Raw genomic sequence first — 20,287 nt, forward strand, 5'->3', positions numbered from 1 at the left:
GAGTATCCACGCTCACTCCCCCCCCCCCCCCCGAGTATCCACGCTCACTCTCCCCCCCCCCGAGTATCCACGCTCACTCTCCCCCCCGGCCCCCCCCCCCCCCGGCCCCCCCCCCCCGAGTATCCACGCTCACTCTCCCCCCCCCCGGTATCCACGCTCTCCCGAGCCATTGCACAGGCGTGCATGCTCCAGCGCGCCTGTTTAACGCTGCCGGCTCTGAGAAGAAGGCATGATCCCTAGCCCCGCCCCCCTGCAGGAAGTCTCCCCCCCAGGGAGACTACGCTGCACCACACCACACCACTCCACGACACGGTCCAGGAGGACTGGAGAATTGCTGCAGAATATTCCGGTGCACCTTTGAGCCCAGGCAGGTCACGTAAGTCTCGGAGGTGCGCCGTTTTCACCAGATGCCGAAACTTGGGCCCATTGTCCCTGAATTAATTTGAATGTTTTTCCCACCTGTTCTAGACTCTCCCATCAGAGGAAATAGTTTCTCTCTCCATCGACCTTATCAACTCCTTTAAACATCTAAAACACCTCAATGAGCTCACCCCTTAATCTTCTAATCTCAGGGGAATACAGGCCCAGTCTGTGCTACCAAGCCTCGTAATTTAACCCTTTTAGCCCCGGTATCGATCTGGTGAATCTGAGCTGCTCCCTCTCCAAGGCCAATATATCCTTCCTGAGGTGCGGGGCCCAGAACTGAACACAGAACTAATCTTCTCCTTTAGTTGCTCTGTCTCACACAGCGTCACTGGTTGGAACGAGTGAGTGGGTGAAAAACAATATCCATGAGCCAGCCAGTGTGAGGTGTCATCATATCATAGGTAGTCCCGCGAAGCAAGGATGACTTGCTTCCACGCCAAAAAAGGATGAGTTCGCAGGTGTTTCAATGAAACATAGAAACATAGAAAATAGGTGCAGGAGTAGGCCATTCGGCCCTTCGAAGCCTGCACCACCATTCAATATGATCATAGCTGATCATGCGACTTCAGTACCCCATTCCTGCTTTCTCTCTTTACCCCTTGATCCCTTTAGCCATAAGGGTCACATCTAACTCCCTTTTGAATATATCTAATGAACTGGCCTCAACAACTTTCTGCAGTAGAGAATTCCACAGGTTCACAATTCTCTGAGTGAAGAGGTTTCTCCTCATCTTGGTTCTAAATGGCTTACCCCTTATCCTCAGACTGTGACCTCTGGTTCTGGACTTCCCCAACATCGGGAACATTCTTCCTGCATCTAACCTGTCCAATCCCATCAGAATTTTATTTGTTTCTAAGAGATCCCCTCTAATTCTTCTAAATTCCAGTGAAGATAAGCCTAGTTGATCCAGTCTTTCTTCATATATCAGTCCTGCCATCCTGGGAATCAGTCTGGTGAACCTTCGCTATACTCCCTCAATAGCAAAAATGTCCTTCCTCAGATTAGGAGACCAAAACTGAACACAATATTCAAGGTGTGGCCTCACCAAGGCCCTGCACAACTGCAGTAAGACCTCCAATACTCAAATCCTCTCGCTATGAAGGCCAGCATGCCATTTGCCACCTTCACCGCCTGCTGTACCTGCATGCCAACTTTCAATGACTGGTGTACCATGGCACCCAGGTCTCGTTGCACCTCCCCTTTTCCTAATCTGTCACCATTCAGATAATAATCTGCCTTCCTGTTTTTGCCACCAAAGTGGATAACCTCACATTTATCTACATTATACTGCATCTGCCATGCATTTGCCCACTCACCTAACCTGTCCAATTCACCCTGCAGCCTCTTAGCATCCTCCTCACAGCTCACACTGCCACCCAGCTTAGTGTCATCTGCAAACTTGGAGATATTATATTCAATTCCTTCATCTAAATCATTAATGTATATTGTAAATAGCTGGGGTCCCAGCACTGAACCTAGTTCAGAACCTAATATTCCAGGTCCTGAACTACATCCTGAAGGGTGGAAGATGCCTGTGTGTGGATTTTTTTAACGTGTGGAGGGGGTCACCGGGGGTCGAATGGCCTGCTTCTGTGTCGTATATCCAATGTAGTCTTATGACTACAGAAATGGATGTATCCTAAAGCTCACCAACATAGCCCAGCCTGTGTGCAAGTTTACTTACTGACCAGATAACACAATCTTTCTCACTGGAGCTTTGTTGCTTTGAGAACTCATGCTCTCCCCTTATCTCCCCTGCAGACTGTCTCAGCCGCTACCAGTTACGCATTTCAAGCCTGATTTACACTTCCAAACGCCCTCCTGGGAATCTGCGGAGCTGTGTAAGTGGTACGTTAAAGTCAGTAGTTATGTTCAGACTGACTGATCATAAATATACAACCTGGGCTTAAAGTAAGAGTGAAATGTGTCCCATGGTCACAAATGCTGAATAATGGGAATGGGGGAACTACAAGTCACTTTGTTTTTAAAGATTACCCTGACAGTGGCATAGCTTAAGATGGAGCAACCTAGTGTGGGCCTGGAGTCACTTGTAGTCACTGGAGTTACGTGGAGGTCAGACCGGATAGGGGTAGCAAATCCCTTACCCTGAAGGGCATGAGTGAACCAGTATTTTACAACAATCCGGCAACTCTTACCGTTACTTTTCCCACGATGACAGAACTTGTAAGATTCGAGCTCAGAAGCCATGTGTTACTCGTCCAAGCCAGTGTAATATAATATAATATAAAACCAGTGTTCTGGAAGATTTGCTCGATCTACCTTTAGAGATAGTCTACAGGTCTTCTGGGGTTGAGTAGAATCCATGATGGGGTAAATTGGATTTGTCAACAATAACAACAACTTATAATTATACAGTGCCTTTAATGTAGCAAAACTTCCCAGGGCATTTCACAGGAGCGATTATCAAACAAAGTTTGACACCGAGCCACAGAAGGAGAAATTAGGACAGGCTTGGTCAAAGGGGCCTCTTAAAGGAGGAGGGAGAGGCGGAGAGGTTTAGGGAGGGAATTCCACAGCTTGGGGCCCAGGCATCTGAAAGCACGACCACCAATGGTGGAGCAAAGGAACTGCGGGATGCACAAGAGGCCAGAATTGGAAGAGCCCAGAGATCTGGGAGTGTTGTAGAGCTGGAGGGAGATTACAGAGATAGGGAGGGGCGAGGGCCATGAAGGGATTTGAACACAAGGAAGAGGATTTTAAAATAGTCAGTGGGAGGAACTGGTAAGATGGGCCAACCCATCTTCTTTTATTCAATGACTTCTTAGGTAATATTTATTGATGTGTCTTTTAACATTCAACTGGAGATGCAACTTGTTTTATTGTCTTCTGCTCCATCCAGAAATCCCAGACCAGTGCTCCCCCTCACCGTGTGACCCTGAGGGCTCAGTCCGGTGTGTAGACAAAGAGGCCGCTTTCAGCTGTACCTGCAAGGTTGGATGGCAGGGGGATAGATGTCATCAGGGTATGTCTTAAACTGTTTCCCAGAACTGAAGTCATCAGCACTTAAAGCGCGAGAGTGTGGAAACCGCCGTCACTCTCGGGCGGGCTGCGGAAGTGGTCCATGTTGGGATACAGTTGTCCCAACAGGCCGTTAATCGGTTCACTTACAAAGTTACGGTGCTACTTTTAACAGATTTTGTAAGGCGGTAGAGAATCACAGAAATGCGTGTGGAGGTGCGTCGCTGAGTCGGGAACAGCGTCGAGGAGGTGCGTGGAGAGGCGTGAGTTCCGGGGTCGGCGAGAGGCCTACAAAAGGCCCAACGCGGCGGCAGTCGGGAGCAGCGTGTGGAGGTGCGTCGCTGAGTCGGGAGCAGCGTCGAGGAGGTGCGTGGAGAGGCGTGAGTTCCGGGGTTGGCGAGAGGCGAGCCGGTGCAGCTACAGGGAGAAGGCAAAAAAGAAGTAGAAAGAAACAGAAAGGTGACGTCACAGCCAAGGGGGTAAGTGATTGGCTGGTGATTGGTGAGTAGTTTTTCTTTTTTCTCTTCTGTAACAGTGAGTAAACTTTAGCATTGTTGTTGCTTATCTAAGGGTTAAGTCATGGCAGGACAGCTCGGTCACGTGTTATGCTCCTCCTGTACCATGTGGGAACTCAGGGACGACTCCAGTGTTCCTGACGACTACGTGTGCGGGAAGTGTATCCGCCTCCAGCTCCTGACGGACCACATTGCGGAATTGGAGCTGAGGGTGGATTCACTCTGGAGCATCCACGATGCTAAGAATGACGTGAGTAGCACGTGTAGCGAGTTGGTCTTACCGCAGGAGAAGGATCCACAGCCAGAAAGGGAATGGAAGACCAGCAGGAAGAGCAGTGCAAGGAAGATAGTGCAGGGGTCCCCTGTGGTCATCCCCCTGCAAAACAGATACACTGCTTTGATTACTGTTGGGGGGGAATGACTCATCAGGGGAGGGCAGCAGCAGCCAAGTTCATGGCACTGTGGCTGGCTCTGTTGCACAGGAGGGCAGGAAAAAGAGTGGGAGAGCGATAGTGATAGGGGATTCAATTGTAAGGGGAATAGATAGGCGTTTCTGCGGCCGCAAACGAGACTCCAGGATGGTATGTTGCCTCCCTGGTGCAAGGGTCAAGGATGTCTCGGAGCGGGTGCAGGACATTCTAAAAAGGGAGGGAGAACAGCCAGTTGTCGTGGTGCACATTGGTACCAACGACATAGGTAAAAAAAGGGATGAGGTCCTACGAAACGAATTTAAGGAGCTAGGAGCTAAATTAAAAAGTAGGACCTCAAAAGTAGTAATCTCGGGATTGCTACCAGTGCCACATGCTAGTCAGAGTAGGAATCGCAGGATAGCGCAGATGAATACGTGGCTTGAGCAGTGGTGCAGCAGGGAGGGATTCAAATTCCTGGGGCATTGGAACCGGTTCTGGGGGAGGTGGGACCAGTACAAACCGGACGGTCTGCACCAAGGCAGGACCGGAATCAATGTCCAAGGGGGAGTGTTTGCTAGTGCTGTTGGGGAGGAGTTAAACTAATATGGCAGGGGGATGGGAACCAATGCAGGGAGACAGAGGGAAACAAAAAGGAGACAAAAGCAAAAGACAGAAAGGAGATGAGGAAAAGTGGAGGGCAGAGAAACCCAAGGCAAAGAACAAAAAGGGCCACTGTACAGCAAAATTCTAAAAGGACAAAGGGTGTTAAAAAAACAAGCCTGACGGCTTTGTGTCTTAATGCAAGGAGTATCCGTAATAAGGTGGATGAAATAACTGTGCAAATAGATGTTAACAAATATGATGTGATTGGGATTACAGAGACGTGGCTCCAGGATGATCAGGGCTTGGAACTCAACATCCAGGGGTATTCAACATTCAGGAAGGATAGAATAAAAGGAAAAGGAGGTGGGGTAGCATTGCTGGTTAAGGAGGAGATTAATGCAATAGTTAGGAAGGACATTAGCTTGGATGATATGGAATCTATATGGGTAGAGCTGCAGAACACCAAAGGGCAAAAAAACGTTAGTGGGAGTTGTGTACAGACCTCCAAACAGTAGTAGTGAAGTTGGGGAGGGCATCAAACAGGAAATTAGGGGTGCATGCAATAAAGGTGCAACAGTTATAATGGGTGACTTTAATATGCACATAGTTTGGGCTAACCAAACTGGAAGCAATACAGTGGAGGAGGATTTCCTGGAGTGCATAAGGGATGGTATTCTAGACCAATATGTCGAGGAACCAACTAAGGGGGAGGCCATCTTAGATTGGGTGTTGTGTAATGAGAGAGGATTAATTAGCAATCTCGTTGTGCGAGGCCCCTTGGGGAAGAGTGACCATAATATGGTGGAATTCTGCATTAGGATGGAGAATGAAACAGTTAATTCAGAGACCATGGTCCAGAACTTAAAGAAGGGTAACTTTGAAGGTATGAGGCGTGAATTGGCTAGGATAGATTGGCGAATGATACTTAAGGGGTTGACTGTGGATGGGCAATGGCAGACATTTAGAGACCGTATGGATGAACTACGACAATTGTACATTCCTGTCTGGCATAAAAATAAAAAAGGGAAGGTGGCTCAACCATGGCTATCAAGGGAAATCAGGGATAGTATTAAAGCCAAGGAAGTGGCATACAAATTGGCTAGAAATAGCAGCGAACCCGGGGACTGGGAGAAATTTAGAACTCAGCAGAGGAGGACAAAGGGTTTGATTAGGGCAGGGAAAATGGAGTACGAGAAGAAGCTTGCAGGGAACATTAAGACGGATTGCAAAAGTTTCTGTAGATATGTAAAGAGAAAAAGGTTAGTAAAGACAAACGTAGGTCCCCTGCAGTCAGAATCAGGGGAAGTCATAACGGGGAACAAAGAAATGGTGGACCAATTGAACAAGTACTTTGGTTCGGTATTCACTAAGGAGGACACACACAACCTTCCGGATATAAAAGGGGTCAGAGGGTCTAGTAAGGAGGAGGAACTGAGGGAAATCCTTATTAGTCTGGAAATTGTGTTGGGGAAATTGATGGGATTGAAGGCCGATAAATCCCCAGGGCCTGATGGACTGCATCCCAGAGTACTTAAGGAGGTGGCCTTGGAAATAGCGGATGCATTGACAGTCATTTTCCAACATTCCATTGACTCTGGATCAGTTCCTATGGAGTGGAGGGTAGCCAATGTAACCCCACTTTTTAAAAAAGGAGGGAGAGAGAAAACAGGGAATTATAGACTGGTCAGCCTGACATCGGTAGTGGGTAAAATTATGGAATCAATTATTAAGGATGTCATAGCAGCGCATTTGGAAAGAGGTGACATTATAGGTCCAAGTGAGCATGGATTTGTGGAAGGGAAATCATGCTTGACAAATCTTCAGGAATTTTTTGAGGATGTTTCCAGTAGAGTGGACAAGGGAGAACCAGTTGATGTGGTATATTTGGACTTTCAGAAGGCTTTCGACAAGGTCCCACACAAGAGATTAATGTGCAAAGTTAAAGCACATGGGATTGGGGGTAGTGTGCTGACATGGATTGAGAACTGGTTGTCAGACAGGAAGCAAAGAGTAGGAGTAAATGGGGACTTTTCAGAATGGCAGGCAGTGACTAGTGGGGTACCGCAAGGTTCTGTGCTGGGGCCCCAGCTGTTTACACTGTACATTAATGATTTAGACGAGGGGTTTAAATGTAGTATCTCGAAATTTGCGGATGACATTAAGTTGGGTGGCAGTGTGAGCTGCGAGGAGGATGCTATGAGGCTGCAGAGCGACTTGGATAGGTTAGGTGAGTGGGCAGATGAAGTATAATGTGGATAAATGTGAGGTTATCCACTTTGGTGGTAAAAACAGAGAGACAGACTATTATCTGAATGGTGACAGATTAGGAAAAGGGGAGGTGCAACGAGACCTGGGTGTCATGGTACATCAGTCATTGAAGGTTGGCATGCAGGTACAGCAGGCGGTTAAGAAAGCAAATGGCATGTTGGCCTTCATAGCGAGGGGATTTGAGTACAGGGGCAGGGAGGTGTTGCTACAGTTGTACAGGGCCTTGGTGAGGCTACATCTGGAGTATTGTGTACAGTTTTGGTCTCCTAACCTGAGGAAGGACATTCTTGCTATTGAGGGAGTGCAGCGAAGGTTCACCAGACTGATTCCCGGGATGGCGGGACTGACCTATCAAGAAAGACTGGATCAACTGGGCTTGTATTCACTGGAGTTCAGAAGAATGAGAGGGGACCTCATAGAAACGTTTAAAATTCTGATGGGTTTAGACAGGTTGGATGCAGGAAGAATGTTCCCAATGTTGGGGAAGTCCAGAACCAGGGGTCACAGGCTAAGGATAAGGGGTAAGCCATTTAGGATCGAGATGAGGAGAAACTTCTTCACCCAGAGATTGGTGAACCTGTGGAATTCTCTACCACAGAAAGTTGTTGAGGCCAATTCACTAAATATATTCAAAAAGGAGTTAGATGTAGTGCTTACTACTAGGGGGATCAAGGGGTATGGCGAGAAAGCAGGAATGGGGTACTGAAGTTGCATGTTCAGCCATGAACTCATTGAATGGCGGCGCAGGCTCGAAGAGCCGAATGGCCTACTCCACCTATTTTCTATGTTTCTAAATCACAGCACAGAAGGAGGCCATTCCGCCCATTGTCCTTGTGTCAGTGTTACCTCTTCAACTGCAGCTACTTTACTGTCATCACGTCTCCCTGCCCTGTTCCCCATATCCTTTCATCTAACTTTTCAAATGCTTATCCAGTACCCTTGTAAGTTATGTTATAGTGTCCCCTTCAGGAGCCACGTGGTAATGTAGTCCATGTCCCGCTAGTCCTCTATGTGTGCCCTGCCCATTTAATCTGGGTTTGCCCCTTTCATCCCACTGAAATGAGTTATTTTCCATTCTCGCCCTTTGATCTCGCGATTCCCTACTTTGTTTTCTATTTTCAGTGTGACCCTAGTCAGGTTCTGGTCACACCAAGTGTTCTCCTATCTTCAGACCACTAACTTATCCTGGCTTAATTAACCAGACCCAGATCCAGCCCTGCTTCAATCCTTGGTGGACATTAAGCATCCTGATTAAGGGAACAGTCCTGAATGCGTTCTGATAATGCCTCCCCATTTTGAACAGAAAGGCTGAAGGGTCGAGAACCAGAGATCACAGATTTGGGTGATTGACAAAAGAGCCAAAGGCGACATAAGGAAAAACTTTTATATGTCGCGAGTGGTTCGGATCTGGAATGCACTGCCTGAAAGGGTGGTGGAGGCAGACCCAATCGTGGCTTTCAAAAGGGATTTGGATAAGTACCTGAAGGAAAAAAAATTGCAGGGCTCTGGGGAAAGGGCGGGGGAGTGGGATTGGCTGAAGTGTTCTTGCAGAGAGCCGGCACGGGCTGAATGGCCTCGTTCTGTGCTGTAACCCTTCCTGATTCTATGATACCTTCAGGTAGTTAAAGTCCTGCGTTATTCTAGCTCTATCACTGCTGCAAACCTCTCTAAATTGCCTTTAAATCTCATCACTGCTTGGTGCTCTCTGTGTTGCCAAAATGGTAACGGATCCCTTATTATTTTTTAACCCAGACCGAGTCTGTCCGAGTTCCAGCGTTAACAATAGCTTTCTGTCCTATTGCTTGCTCTAATTGTCTCTTGCATTGATAAAGTTACCACCTCCTTTCCTTTACCATCTCTGTCGCTCCTGTAAATGTTGTAGCTGGGACTATCTCGTTCCTGTCTGATTCCAAGTTTCTGTCAAGTCTACGACGTCATGTCTCTTTATTCTAATTCATGTTCCTCGATATCATCTTGTGCTCTGTACATTTTTATCCAAACAGTGGAATCTTGGACAATTCGCAATCTTCCATATCCCTTCCCCCTTCCATTTTTATATTCATTTCTTCACTTTCCTTTACTCTCTCTGCTATCTGCCCTAAACTGCATTCTCTGCGTGTAGACATGCCTCCAATTCTGACAAACCTCACTGGTGCTCGAGTGCTTCATCATTGGCAGTTCCTGACTAATCTCCTTCACCACTCCAAGGAACATGCCATCTGCTCCAAGGGATGTGCTAGTCTTCACTTAGAATCATACAGTGATACAGAACAGAAGGAGGCTATTCAGCCCACCATACCTGTGCCAGCTGTTTGAAAGAGCTATCCATTTCCTTTTGAAAGTTACTTGAATCTTTCAGGCAGTGCATTCCAGATCACAAAAACTTGCTGCATAAAACATTTCTTCCCATCGCCCCGCTGGTTCATTTGCCTTATTGGGTACCTTGTGACATACACAATCTCCAGTTAAACTGTACTTGGCTTGCAATGAGACCTGCATTTATCTGACCTCCAACTATCCACCTTCCCGATTATGTAGCAGAATCTCATGGGACAAAGTCTTGCGCCAGATATCGTCTCATTGCTCAGCAGCAGACACCAATTTCCTCCAGCCTGGCTCTGATCATGGACCAAGAGAGATTAAACTCTGTTCTTTGTACTAAGCACCTTCATTCCTAGGGTATCACTGGACCATGTGTGTAAAGATCGTTCAATTATCCGTCAATACCCATCACCCACCAGTCTTGTGGGGGGAATCCCTCCATTATGGTTGGGAATGAAGAGTCAACTGGAGTTGCTTAAGATAAGTGTCTTAAAATTTATATCGTGAATACAAGTAAATAATGAATAGTTCCAGTTATCGGGGACATAGAATCATAGAATAGAACAGCACAGAAGGAGGCCATTCAGCCCATCACGTCTGTGCTGGCTCATTCGAAGAGCAAACTGGTTAGTCCCACTCTCTCCTGCTTTTTCCCTATATCTTTGCAATTTTTTCTCCTTCAAATATTTATCCAATTCCCTTTTAAAGGTTATTTTGAATCTGTATGCACCACCCTATCAGGCAATGCATTCCAGATCCTAACCACTCGCTGCATAAAAACACTTTTCCTCATGTTGCCTCTGTTTCTTTTGCTAATCATTCCCAACCATAATGGAGGGACTACTCCCACAAGACTGTGGTGAATGATGGATTATGACGGATAATTGAATGCCCCTTACACACATGTTGTGAATGTTTAATTATATTTCTCTAGTTTGAGCAGTGCTGAGTAGCAAAACTATTTAACAGATTTTTAAAAAATGTTTTGAAAAATATCTTGTTGCAGATTTTTTAAACCCTAATTTGCTCAATGTTTGGTTATTGTGTCAGGTACAAATTTACAACTTCTTAACTTGTGTCATTTAGATATAGACGAATGCAAAACTGGAGCATTGGAGGAGAGAGCGTGCAACCATTCCTGCCACAATGTGCCTGGGAGCTATCGTTGTTTCTGCCAGGACGGGTTCTATATGCATTCAGATAAGCGGACCTGCATTGGTAAGAAATACACCACAGGTCAGTTAGACCAGCAGTGTGTCTCTGTCTGTGACCTACTTGGGTTTTGCATTTTCTGCACAAACGATGTCCTAGTTTGCTAGTTTGGTTGGTTCTCTAAGCACTGGAATTCCCTCCCTAAACCTCTCTGCCTCTCTACCTCTCTTTCCTCCTTTAAGAAGCTCCTTAAAACCAACTCTTTGACCAAGCTTCTGGTCATTTGTCCCAATATCTTCTTATGTGGTTCGGTGTCAAATGATGTCTGATGATGCTTCTCTGAAGTGCCTTGGCACGTTTTACTAGGTTATAGGTGCTATATAAATGCAAGTTGTTGCTGATGTTAGGGATGAGGAACTTCAGTTATGTGGAGAGGCTGGAGTTGTTCTCCTTAGAGCAGAGAAGGTTAAGAGGAGATTTAATAGAAGTGTTCAAAATTATGAAGGGGTCTGATAGAGTAAATAAGGAGAAACTGTTTCCACTGGCAGGTGGTTCGGTAACCAGAGGACACAGATTTAAGGTCATTGGCAAAAGAACCAGGGGAGATGAGGAGAAATGTTTTTTAATGCAGCGAGTTGTTGTAATCCGGAATGCGCTGCCTGAAAGGTCAGCGGAAGCTGATTCAATGGGAACTTTCAAAAGGGAATTGGATAAATATTTAAAGGGAAAAAAATTGCAGGGCTGTGAGGAAAGAGCAGGGGAAGAGGGACAAATTGAATAGCTCTTTCAAAGAGTCGGCAGAGGCACGATGGGCCAAATGACCTCTATCTGTGCTGTACGATTCTATGAATGCACAGCCATATTGCACCCACTCAGTTGGAGCATGTGCGAATTTGGGATGTCAAGATGCTGGGAGGAGCCTCCTGTCCGATTTGTTGTTTGTGGAATCTTGCTTTGCATAATTTAGCTGCAGCATTTCCTACATTACAACAGTAACTACAGTTCACAAAGTACTTCAGCAAAGCGCTCTGAGATGTCCTGACGTTGTGAAAGGTGCTGCTATAAATACAAGTTCTTTCTTCCCTTCGTTTCTGACTTGTGCTTCTTTCTCTGAACATCACAGATCGGAATGAGTGTTTACTGCAACCAAACATCTGTGGGAAAGCAGCCTGTATCAATCTGCCGGGTGCTTACACGTGTAAATGTGACGAAGGATACAGCTTCAATTTCACCACGAAAGACTGCAAGGGTGAGAGCTGAGCGCACGTTTCTCCAAACCACAGCAACTTGCGAAGTGTATTGCAGCCAAATTTAAACTTTTTCCCTTCCTCTTCCCAACAAGGGACTACCCGTGTGTGACCCACTTTTACCCCATTTGTTCTCGGGATGGGGGCATCACTGGCAAGGCCGACATTTATTGTCTATCCCTCGATACCAGGGATGAGGGACTTCAGTTACGCGGATAGACTGGAGAAGCTGGGGTTGTTCTCCTTCGAGCAGAGAAGGTTAAAGGGAGATTGAATAGAGGTGACCAAAATCATGAAGGGATTTGATCAAGAAGAAACTGTTCCCACTGGTAGAAGGTCGGTAACCAGAGGACACAGATTTAAGGTCATTGGCAAAAGAACCAGAGGGGAGAGGAGGAGAATTTTGTGCAGCGAGTTGTTGTGATCTGGAATGCACTGTCTGAAAGGGCAGTGGAAGTGGATTCAATAGTAACTTTCAAAAGGGAATTGGATAAATACTTGAAGGGGAAACGTTTGCAGGGCTACGGGGAAAGGGCAGGGGGAGTGGGACTAATTGGATAGCACTTTCAAAGAGCCGGTACAGGCACAACGAGCTGAATGGCCTCCTTCTGTGCTGTATGATTCTAGTTATCCTGAGATGGTGGTGGGCCGCCTTTCCTGGCGATTGTTTGTATAACCGAGTGTCTTGCTACATAGCATGGGACTGGAGTCACATGTAATCCAGACCGGGTAAGGATGGAAAGTTCCCTTCCCTGAGGGACATCAGTGAACCAGTTGGTTATTGATGGCACTTTTCAGGATCATTTATTTCCAGCGTCGGCACAAAGTGGCACATTTTTGGAATTCAGTTCCGAACTTACTGTGGTGGGATTTGATCTCCAGATCAATGGGATGCCTGTCCCAAACCCCAACCATTACACCTCCTGTGCCCACTCCCTGATTCTCAGTCCGGCGCTCCTGTTGCAATGTGTCAGAATATGTTCACAGGAAAGTATGGGGAGAAATTGTTTACCTCATTGAGTAATTTTGTGCTTTATTTCCTGAAGGGTTCAGCATTTCTGTAATTTTTAGCTTTTTGAGTCAGGAGCATTTTTTTTTATGAAGAGAGAGTTGAGACAGAAAAGTTAAAGTTTGATCCTCTTCAAAATAGATATTGATGAATGTGCTGAGAACACTTGTACACACACCTGTGTGAATCATCCCGGCGGCTACACCTGCTTCTGTGATGGGAAGAAAGGAGAGAAGTTATCTGCGGACAGGCGGAGCTGTCAGGTAAAGAAAGAAAGACCTTGCATTTCTACAGCACCTTTCATGATCTCCAGACGTCTCAAAGCGCTTTGCAGCCAATTACGTGCGTTTGAAGTGTAGTTATTGTAGGAAACGAGCCAGCCAATTTGTGCTCAGCAAGCTCCCACAAACAGCAATCTAATGGTGTTGGTTGAGGGATAGAAACATAGAAACATAGAAAATAGGTGCAGGAGTAGGCCATTCGGCCCTTCTAGCCTGCACCGCCATTCAATGAGTTCATGGCTGAACATTCAACTTCAGTACCCCATTCCTGCTTTCTCGCCATACCCCTTGATCCCCCTAGTAGTAAGCACTACATCTAACTCCTTTTTGAATATATTTAGTGAATTGGCCTCAACAACTTTCTGTGGTAGAGAATTCCACAGGTTCACCACTCTCTGGGTGAAGAAGTTCCTCCGCATCTCGGTCCTAAATGGCTTACCCCTTATCCTTAGACTGTGACCTCTGGTTCTGGACATCCCCAACATTGGGAACATTCTTCCTGCATCTAACCTGTCTAACCCCGTCAGAATTTTAAATGTTTCTATGAGGTCCCCTCTCATTCTTCTGAACTCCAGTGAATACAAGCCCAGTTGATCCAGTCTTTCTTGATAGGTCAGTCCCGCCATCCCGGGAATCAGTCTGGTGAACCTTCGCTGCACTCCCTCAATAGCAAGAATGTCCTTCCTCAGGTTAGGAGACCAAAACTGTACACAATACTCCAGGTGTGGCCTCACCAATGCCCTGTACAACTGTAGCAACACCTCCCTGCCCCTGTACTCAAATCCCCTTGCTATGAAGGCCAACATGTCATTTTCTTTCTTAACCGCCTGCTGCACCTGCATGCCAACCTTCAATGACTGATGTACCATGACACCCAGGTCTCGTTGCACCTCCCCTTTTCCTAATCTGTCACCATTCAGATAATAGTCTGTCTCTCTGTTTTTACCACTAAAGTGGATAATCTCACATTTATCCACATTATACTTCATCTGCCATGCATTTGCCCACTCACCTAACCTATCCAAGTCGCTCTGCAGCCTCACAGCATCCTCCTCGCAGCTCACACTGCCACCCAACTTAGTGTCATCCGCAAATTTGGAGATACTACATTTAATCCCCTCATCTAAATCATTAATGTACAGTGTAAACAGCTGGGGCCCCAGCACAGAACCTTGCAGTACCCCACTAGTCACTGCCTGCCATTCTGAAAAGTACCCATTTACTCCTACTCTTTGCTTCCTGTCTGACAACCAGTTCTCAATCCATGTCAGTACACTACCCCCAATCCCATGTGCTCTAACTTTGCACATCAATCTCTTGTGTGGGACCTTGTCGAACGCCTTCTGAAAGTCCAAATATACCACATCAACTGGTTCTCCCTTATCCACTCTACTGGAAACATCCTCAAAAAATTCCAGAAGATTTGTCAAGCATGATTTCCCTTTCACAAATCCATGCTGACTTGGACCTATCATGTTACCTCTTTCCAAATGCACTGCTATGACATCCTTAATAATTGATTCCATCATTTTACCCACTACCGATGTCAGGCTGACCGGTCTATAATTCCCTGTTTTCTCTCTCCCTCCTTTTTTAAAAAGTGGGGTTACATTGGCTACTCTCCACTCCATAGGAACTGATCCAGAGTCAATGGAATGTTGGAAAATGACTGTCAACGCATCCACTATTTCCAAGGCCACCTCCTTAAGTACTCTGGGATGCAGTCCATCAGGCCCTGGGGATTTATCGGCCTTCAATCCCATCAATTTCCCCAACACAATTTCCCGGCTAATAAGGATTTCCCTCAGTTCCTCCTCCTTACTAGACCCCCCGACCCCTTTTATAACCGGAAGGTTGTTCGTGTCCTCCTTCGTGAATACCGAACCAAAGTACTTGTTCAATTGGTCCGCCATTTCTTTGTTCCCCGTTATGACTTCCCCTGATTCTGACTGCAGGGGACCTACGTTTGTCTTTACTAACCTTTTTCTCTTTACATATCTATAGAAACTTTTGCAATCCGTCTTAATGTTCCCTGCAAGCTTCTTCTCATACTCCATTTTCCCTGCCCTAATCAAACCCTTTGTCCTCCTCTGCTGAGTTCTAAATTTCTCCCAGTCCCCAGGTTCGCTGCTATTTCTGGCCAATTTGTATGCCACTTCCTTGGCTTTAATACTATCCCTGATTCCCTTGATAGCCATGGTTGAGCCACCTTCCCTTTTTTATTTTTATGCCAGACAGGAATGTACAATTGTTGTAGTTCATCCATGCGGTCTCTAAATGTCTGCCATTGCCCATCCACAGTCAACCCCTTAAGTATCATTCGCCAATCCATCCCAGCCAATTCACGCTTCATACCTTCAAAGTTAGCCTTCTTTAAGTTCTGGACCATGGTCTCTGAATTAACTGTTTCATTCTCCATCCCAATGCAGAATTCCACCATATTATGGTCACGCTTCCCCAAGGGGCCTCGCACAACGAGATTGCTAATTAATCCTCTCTCATTACATAACACCCAGTCTAAGATGGCCTCCCCCCTAGTTGGTTCCTCGACATATTGGTCTAAAAAACCATCCCTTATGCACTCCAGAAAATCCTCCTCCACCGTATTGCTTCCAGTTTGGTTAGCCCAATCTATGTGCATATTAAAGTCACCCATTATAACTGCTGCACCTTTATTGCACGCACCCCTAATTTCATGTTTAATGCCCTCCCCAACATCACTACTACTGTTTGGAGGTCTGTACACAACTCCCACTAACGTTTTTTGCCCTTTGGTGTTCTGCAGCTCTACCCATATAGATTCCACATCATCCAAGCTAATGTCCTTCCTAACTATTGCCTTAATCTCCTCCTTAACCAGCAATGCTACCCCACCTCCTTTTCCTTATATATAAATATTGACCAGGGAGATCTCCCCTGAATTCTTCCCATTTCAAGCACGCAGGTGCAGAGTACACCTGGACTCGAAGACCCAGCATCTGGTGCCTGCAGTACCCTGACATTTCTTTCTCTGAGTAGAACTGCCAGTCACTTCCCAATTTAGGGCTGTTTTGTGCTCAGGTCCACTGGGGTCTGAAATGAGATCCCTATAACCAGCGGTCAGACGAGACTACCATCCCATCAATCTGGATTAGATTTGAATCTAGGTCCCAGCGGCACAATGCCATTGTCTAATGCGCTGCACCACCCAGTTCCCTGTTAAGCAAGCAGTTTGCACGGGTATGACTGATGATGTAGGCTGCACGCCCCATGATGCTAACGCCACCTGTGATTAGTACCTGGTTGAGTAGACTAGGCCTATATTCCCTAGAGTTTAGAAGAATGAGAGGTGATCTCATTGAAACATATAAAATTCTTATAGGGCTTGACAGGGTAGATGCAAGAAGGGTACGTGGGGAGTCGAGAATCAGGGGGTCACAGTCTCAGAATAAGGGGTCAGCCATTTAGGACTGAAATGAGGAGAAATTTCTTCACTGAGTGTTGAATCTTTTGGAATTCTCTGCTCCAGGGCCTGTGGAGGCTCAGTCTTTGAGTATATTTAAGACTGAGATTGCTAAATTTTTGGGAACTAAGGGAATCAAGGGATATGGGGACAGTGTGGGAAAGTGGAGTTAAGGTAGAAGGTCAGCCATGATCTTATTGAATGGTGGAGCAGGCTCGAGGAGCTGAATGGCCTACGCCTGCTCCTATTTCTTTTGTTCTTATGGTTGTGCCAAAGCCAGTGTAGACCTTGGCAAGATGGCAGCCACCTGACTGAGCTGTGTTTGGGTTCTTGGATAATCTGGGTGTCACTACACGTGTAGACTCCGCTCTCGTCTACTTTTTTATCACAGTCCCCGCCATATACAGCAGGTGAGTCCATGCTAAGGCGATTTGCCTGCTATATGTGGTGGACACTAAATCCATCGGGGTCCTGAATGGCGGCTTGGTCAATTTCGTAGTCCCTGAACCGCTGCCATCAGATTTCTGAGTGTGTTTCTGACATTAACATTTAATAAACGGAGCAGTAACGGAATGTTAACGATGCACGCCGTTATTAATGTGTAAATCGGCGAGTTCAAGGGATGAGGAGATTCGCTCTGAGTTGTGAATCTCCACAACTTGTTGCTCGGTTTACCCCGCTCAACTGTTTGCTTCACACAAACGGACTCTCGCCTTCAACCTCCCCAATATTTTTAGCAACTTGCTGCATTTGCACATCAATTGCCTGTTAAACTTGCCGAAGAAAGTTAGGGTTGGTGATTAACAGTACAAGGACACTTTCAATGAGGAGCCTCTTGAGCATCCCTGATTATAACTGCTCAACCATGGGTGATTGTGCCTTCAGCTGCCTGAGCCCTAAGCTCTGGAATTTCCTGCCTAAACCTCTCTGCCTCTACTTCTCTTTCCTCCTTTAAGACACTCCTTAAAACTCTTTGACCAAGCCCTGTCCTACTATCTCCTTATGTGGCTCGGTGTCAAATTTTTGTCTTATAATACTCCTGTGAAGCGGCTTGGGACGTTTCACTACATTAAAGGCGCTATATACATACAAGTTATTGTTGTTTGTAATTGACGCCTGTGATGATGGGAAGTGGTCAGTGCCATTTGTCCGCTATATAGGTGGCTGTCTGGGGTAAGTGAGGCCGGTGGGAATGGTGGGGACCGTATCAGGGAAATATGTTTGATGTTTAAATGTTCACACGTGAAACTTTGTGCTGCCGTTAACGGGCGATTTGCTGTCTACCAGGAAATCCCCATGTGCGTCTCCCTCCAGAGCACCAGGAAGTCGGACATTCTGAACATGGGGGAACTCTTTGCTGGAATTCCTGTGGTCTACCTTAGGTTCAAGATTCCCGCTGATAGTAGGTGAGGCTCTGGCACTGTACAATTGAACTCTAATTAGCCATACTTTTTGTCCTCATGATGTGGCGCAAACCTAAGGCAAGAGTTGTGAAGATGGGATGCTCTGGCAGCGCAGGGGGTGAGGGATTGATGTGATGACACTTTCTGTCTCTGAGGCAGGTGAGCTTGCTTTTAAAATGAACCACCAGATATTCGACGGGTCATTTTTTATCCTCGTGCTCCCACGTGCCTCTCCAATCTCATCAGAGGTGGTTTCGGCAAACACTTGGTGAAACCAGGCCGAATATAGGATACTATCTCACAGCGAGAGAACATAGAGTTAGAATCAGATTTACTCAGTTCAATCAACGTCAAGTGGTTATAATTTAAATGGAGAAACATTGCAAAGTGCTGCAGTACAGAGGGGCCTGGGGGTCCTTGTGCATGAAACACAAATAGTTAGTATGCAGGTACAGCAAGTAATCAGGAAGGCAAATAGAATGTTGGCCATTATTGCAAACAGGATAGAGTATAAAAGCAGAGAAGTCCTACTACAATTGTACAGGGTATTGGTGAGGCCATACTTGGAGTACTGCGTGCAGTTTTGGTCTCCGTATTTATGACAGGATATACTTGCATCGGAGACAGTACAGAGAAGGTTCACTAGGTTGATTCTGGAGATGAGGGGGTTGATTTATGAGGAAAGGTTGAGTAGGTTGGACCTCTACTTATTGGAATTCAGAAGAATGAGAGGTGATCTTATCGAAACGTATAAGATTATGAGGGGGCTTGACAAGGTGGATGCAGTGAGGATGTTTCCACTGATAGGGGTGACTAGAACTAAAGGGTAAAATCTTAGAATAAGGGGCCACCCATTTAAAACTGAGATGAGGAGAAATTTCTTCTCTAAGGGTTGTGGATCTGTGGAATTTGCAGCCTTAGAGAGCTGTAGAAACTGGGACATTGAATAAATTTAAGACAGAAATAGACAGTTTCTTAAACGACAAGGGAATAAGGGATTATGGGGAGCGGGCAGGGAAGTCGACTGGAGTCCATGATCGGATCAGCCATGATCGTGTTGAATGACTGAGCAGGCTCAAGGGGCTGTATGGCCTACTCCTGCTACTATTTCTTATGTTCTTATATTCTTATGTTCTTATGATGGTGTTGACTTATGAAGATAGGTTGAGTAGGTTGGGTCTATACTCATTGGATTTCAGAAGAATTAGAGATGATCTTATCGAAACATATAAGATAATGAGGGGGCTCGACAAGCTGGATGCAGAGAGTATATTTCCACTCATAAGGGAAACTAAAACTAGGGGTATAGTCTCAGAATAAGGGGCCGCCCATTTAAAACTGAGATGAGGAGGAATTTCTTATCTGAGGGTTATAAATCTGTGGAATTCTCTGCCCCAGAGAGCTGTGGAGGCTGGGTCATTGAATATATTTAAGGCGGGGATCGACAGATTTTTGAGCGATAAGGGAGTAAAGGGTTATGGGGAGCGGGCAGGGAAGTGGAGCTGAGTCCATGATCAGATTAGCCATGATCTTATTAAATGGTGGAGCAGGCTCGAGGGATGAACTGGCCTACTCCTGCTCCTATTTCTTGTGTTCTTGTGTAAACCTTTATAAATTTCTGGTTAGGCCACAGCTGGAGTATTGTGTTCAATTCTGGGCAACACACTTTAGGAAGGATGTGTCGAAGACCTTGGAGAGGGTGAATGAAGAGATTTACTAGAATGGTACCAGGGCTGAGGGACTTCATTTATGTGGAGAGACTGGAGAAGTTGGGGTTGTTCTCCTTGGAGCAGAGAAGGTTAAGGGGAGATTTAATAGAGGTGTTCAAAACCATGAGGGGTTTGATAGAGTAAATAAGGAGAAATGGTTTCCACTGGCAGGAGGGTCGATAAGCAGAGGACACAGATTTATGGGTAATTGGCAAAAGAACCAGAGGGGAAATGAGAATTTTTTAACAAAGTGAGTTGTTGTGATGTGGAATGTGCTGCCTGAAAGGGCGGTGGAAGCAGATTCAATAGTAACTTTCAAAAGGGAATTGGATAAATACTTGAAGGGGGAAATGTGCAGGGCTGTGGGGAAAGAGTTGGGGGAGTGCGACTAATTGATTAGCTCTTTCAAAGAGCTGGCACAGGCACAATGGGCTGAGTGGCCTCCTGTACTGTAAGATTCTGTGAACTTGTTCTTACTTAATAATACAAAGCACTAAAAATAAAATAAAGACTTGCATTTA

At 46.0% G+C, this 20,287-nt stretch overlaps 1 protein-coding gene and 1 long non-coding RNA gene across 2 annotated transcripts in view; one reads left to right on the forward strand and one right to left on the reverse strand.

Moving 5' to 3' along the window:
* The window catches only part of pros1 (protein S), an 89,355-nt gene that overhangs the window by 40,530 nt on the left and 28,538 nt on the right, over positions 1–20,287 (forward strand). Inside the window, exons 4-9 of the mRNA XM_070891799.1 lie at positions 2,188–2,274; positions 3,287–3,409; positions 10,610–10,741; positions 11,799–11,924; positions 13,073–13,194; positions 17,942–18,060. Of these exons, the coding sequence (XP_070747900.1) occupies positions 2,188–2,274; positions 3,287–3,409; positions 10,610–10,741; positions 11,799–11,924; positions 13,073–13,194; positions 17,942–18,060 (709 nt within the window). The remainder of the gene's footprint in view (positions 1–2,187; positions 2,275–3,286; positions 3,410–10,609; positions 10,742–11,798; positions 11,925–13,072; positions 13,195–17,941; positions 18,061–20,287) is intronic.
* The window catches only part of LOC139274983 (uncharacterized), a 48,130-nt gene continuing 31,169 nt past the window's right edge, over positions 3,327–20,287 (reverse strand). The window contains exon 3 of the long non-coding RNA XR_011595643.1: positions 3,327–3,371. This is a non-coding gene — a long non-coding RNA (uncharacterized lncRNA). The remainder of the gene's footprint in view (positions 3,372–20,287) is intronic.

The sequence above is a fragment of the Pristiophorus japonicus genome, chromosome 10 (assembly GCF_044704955.1).
Source record: "Pristiophorus japonicus isolate sPriJap1 chromosome 10, sPriJap1.hap1, whole genome shotgun sequence".
Classification (NCBI taxonomy): Eukaryota; Metazoa; Chordata; class Chondrichthyes; family Pristiophoridae; genus Pristiophorus; species Pristiophorus japonicus.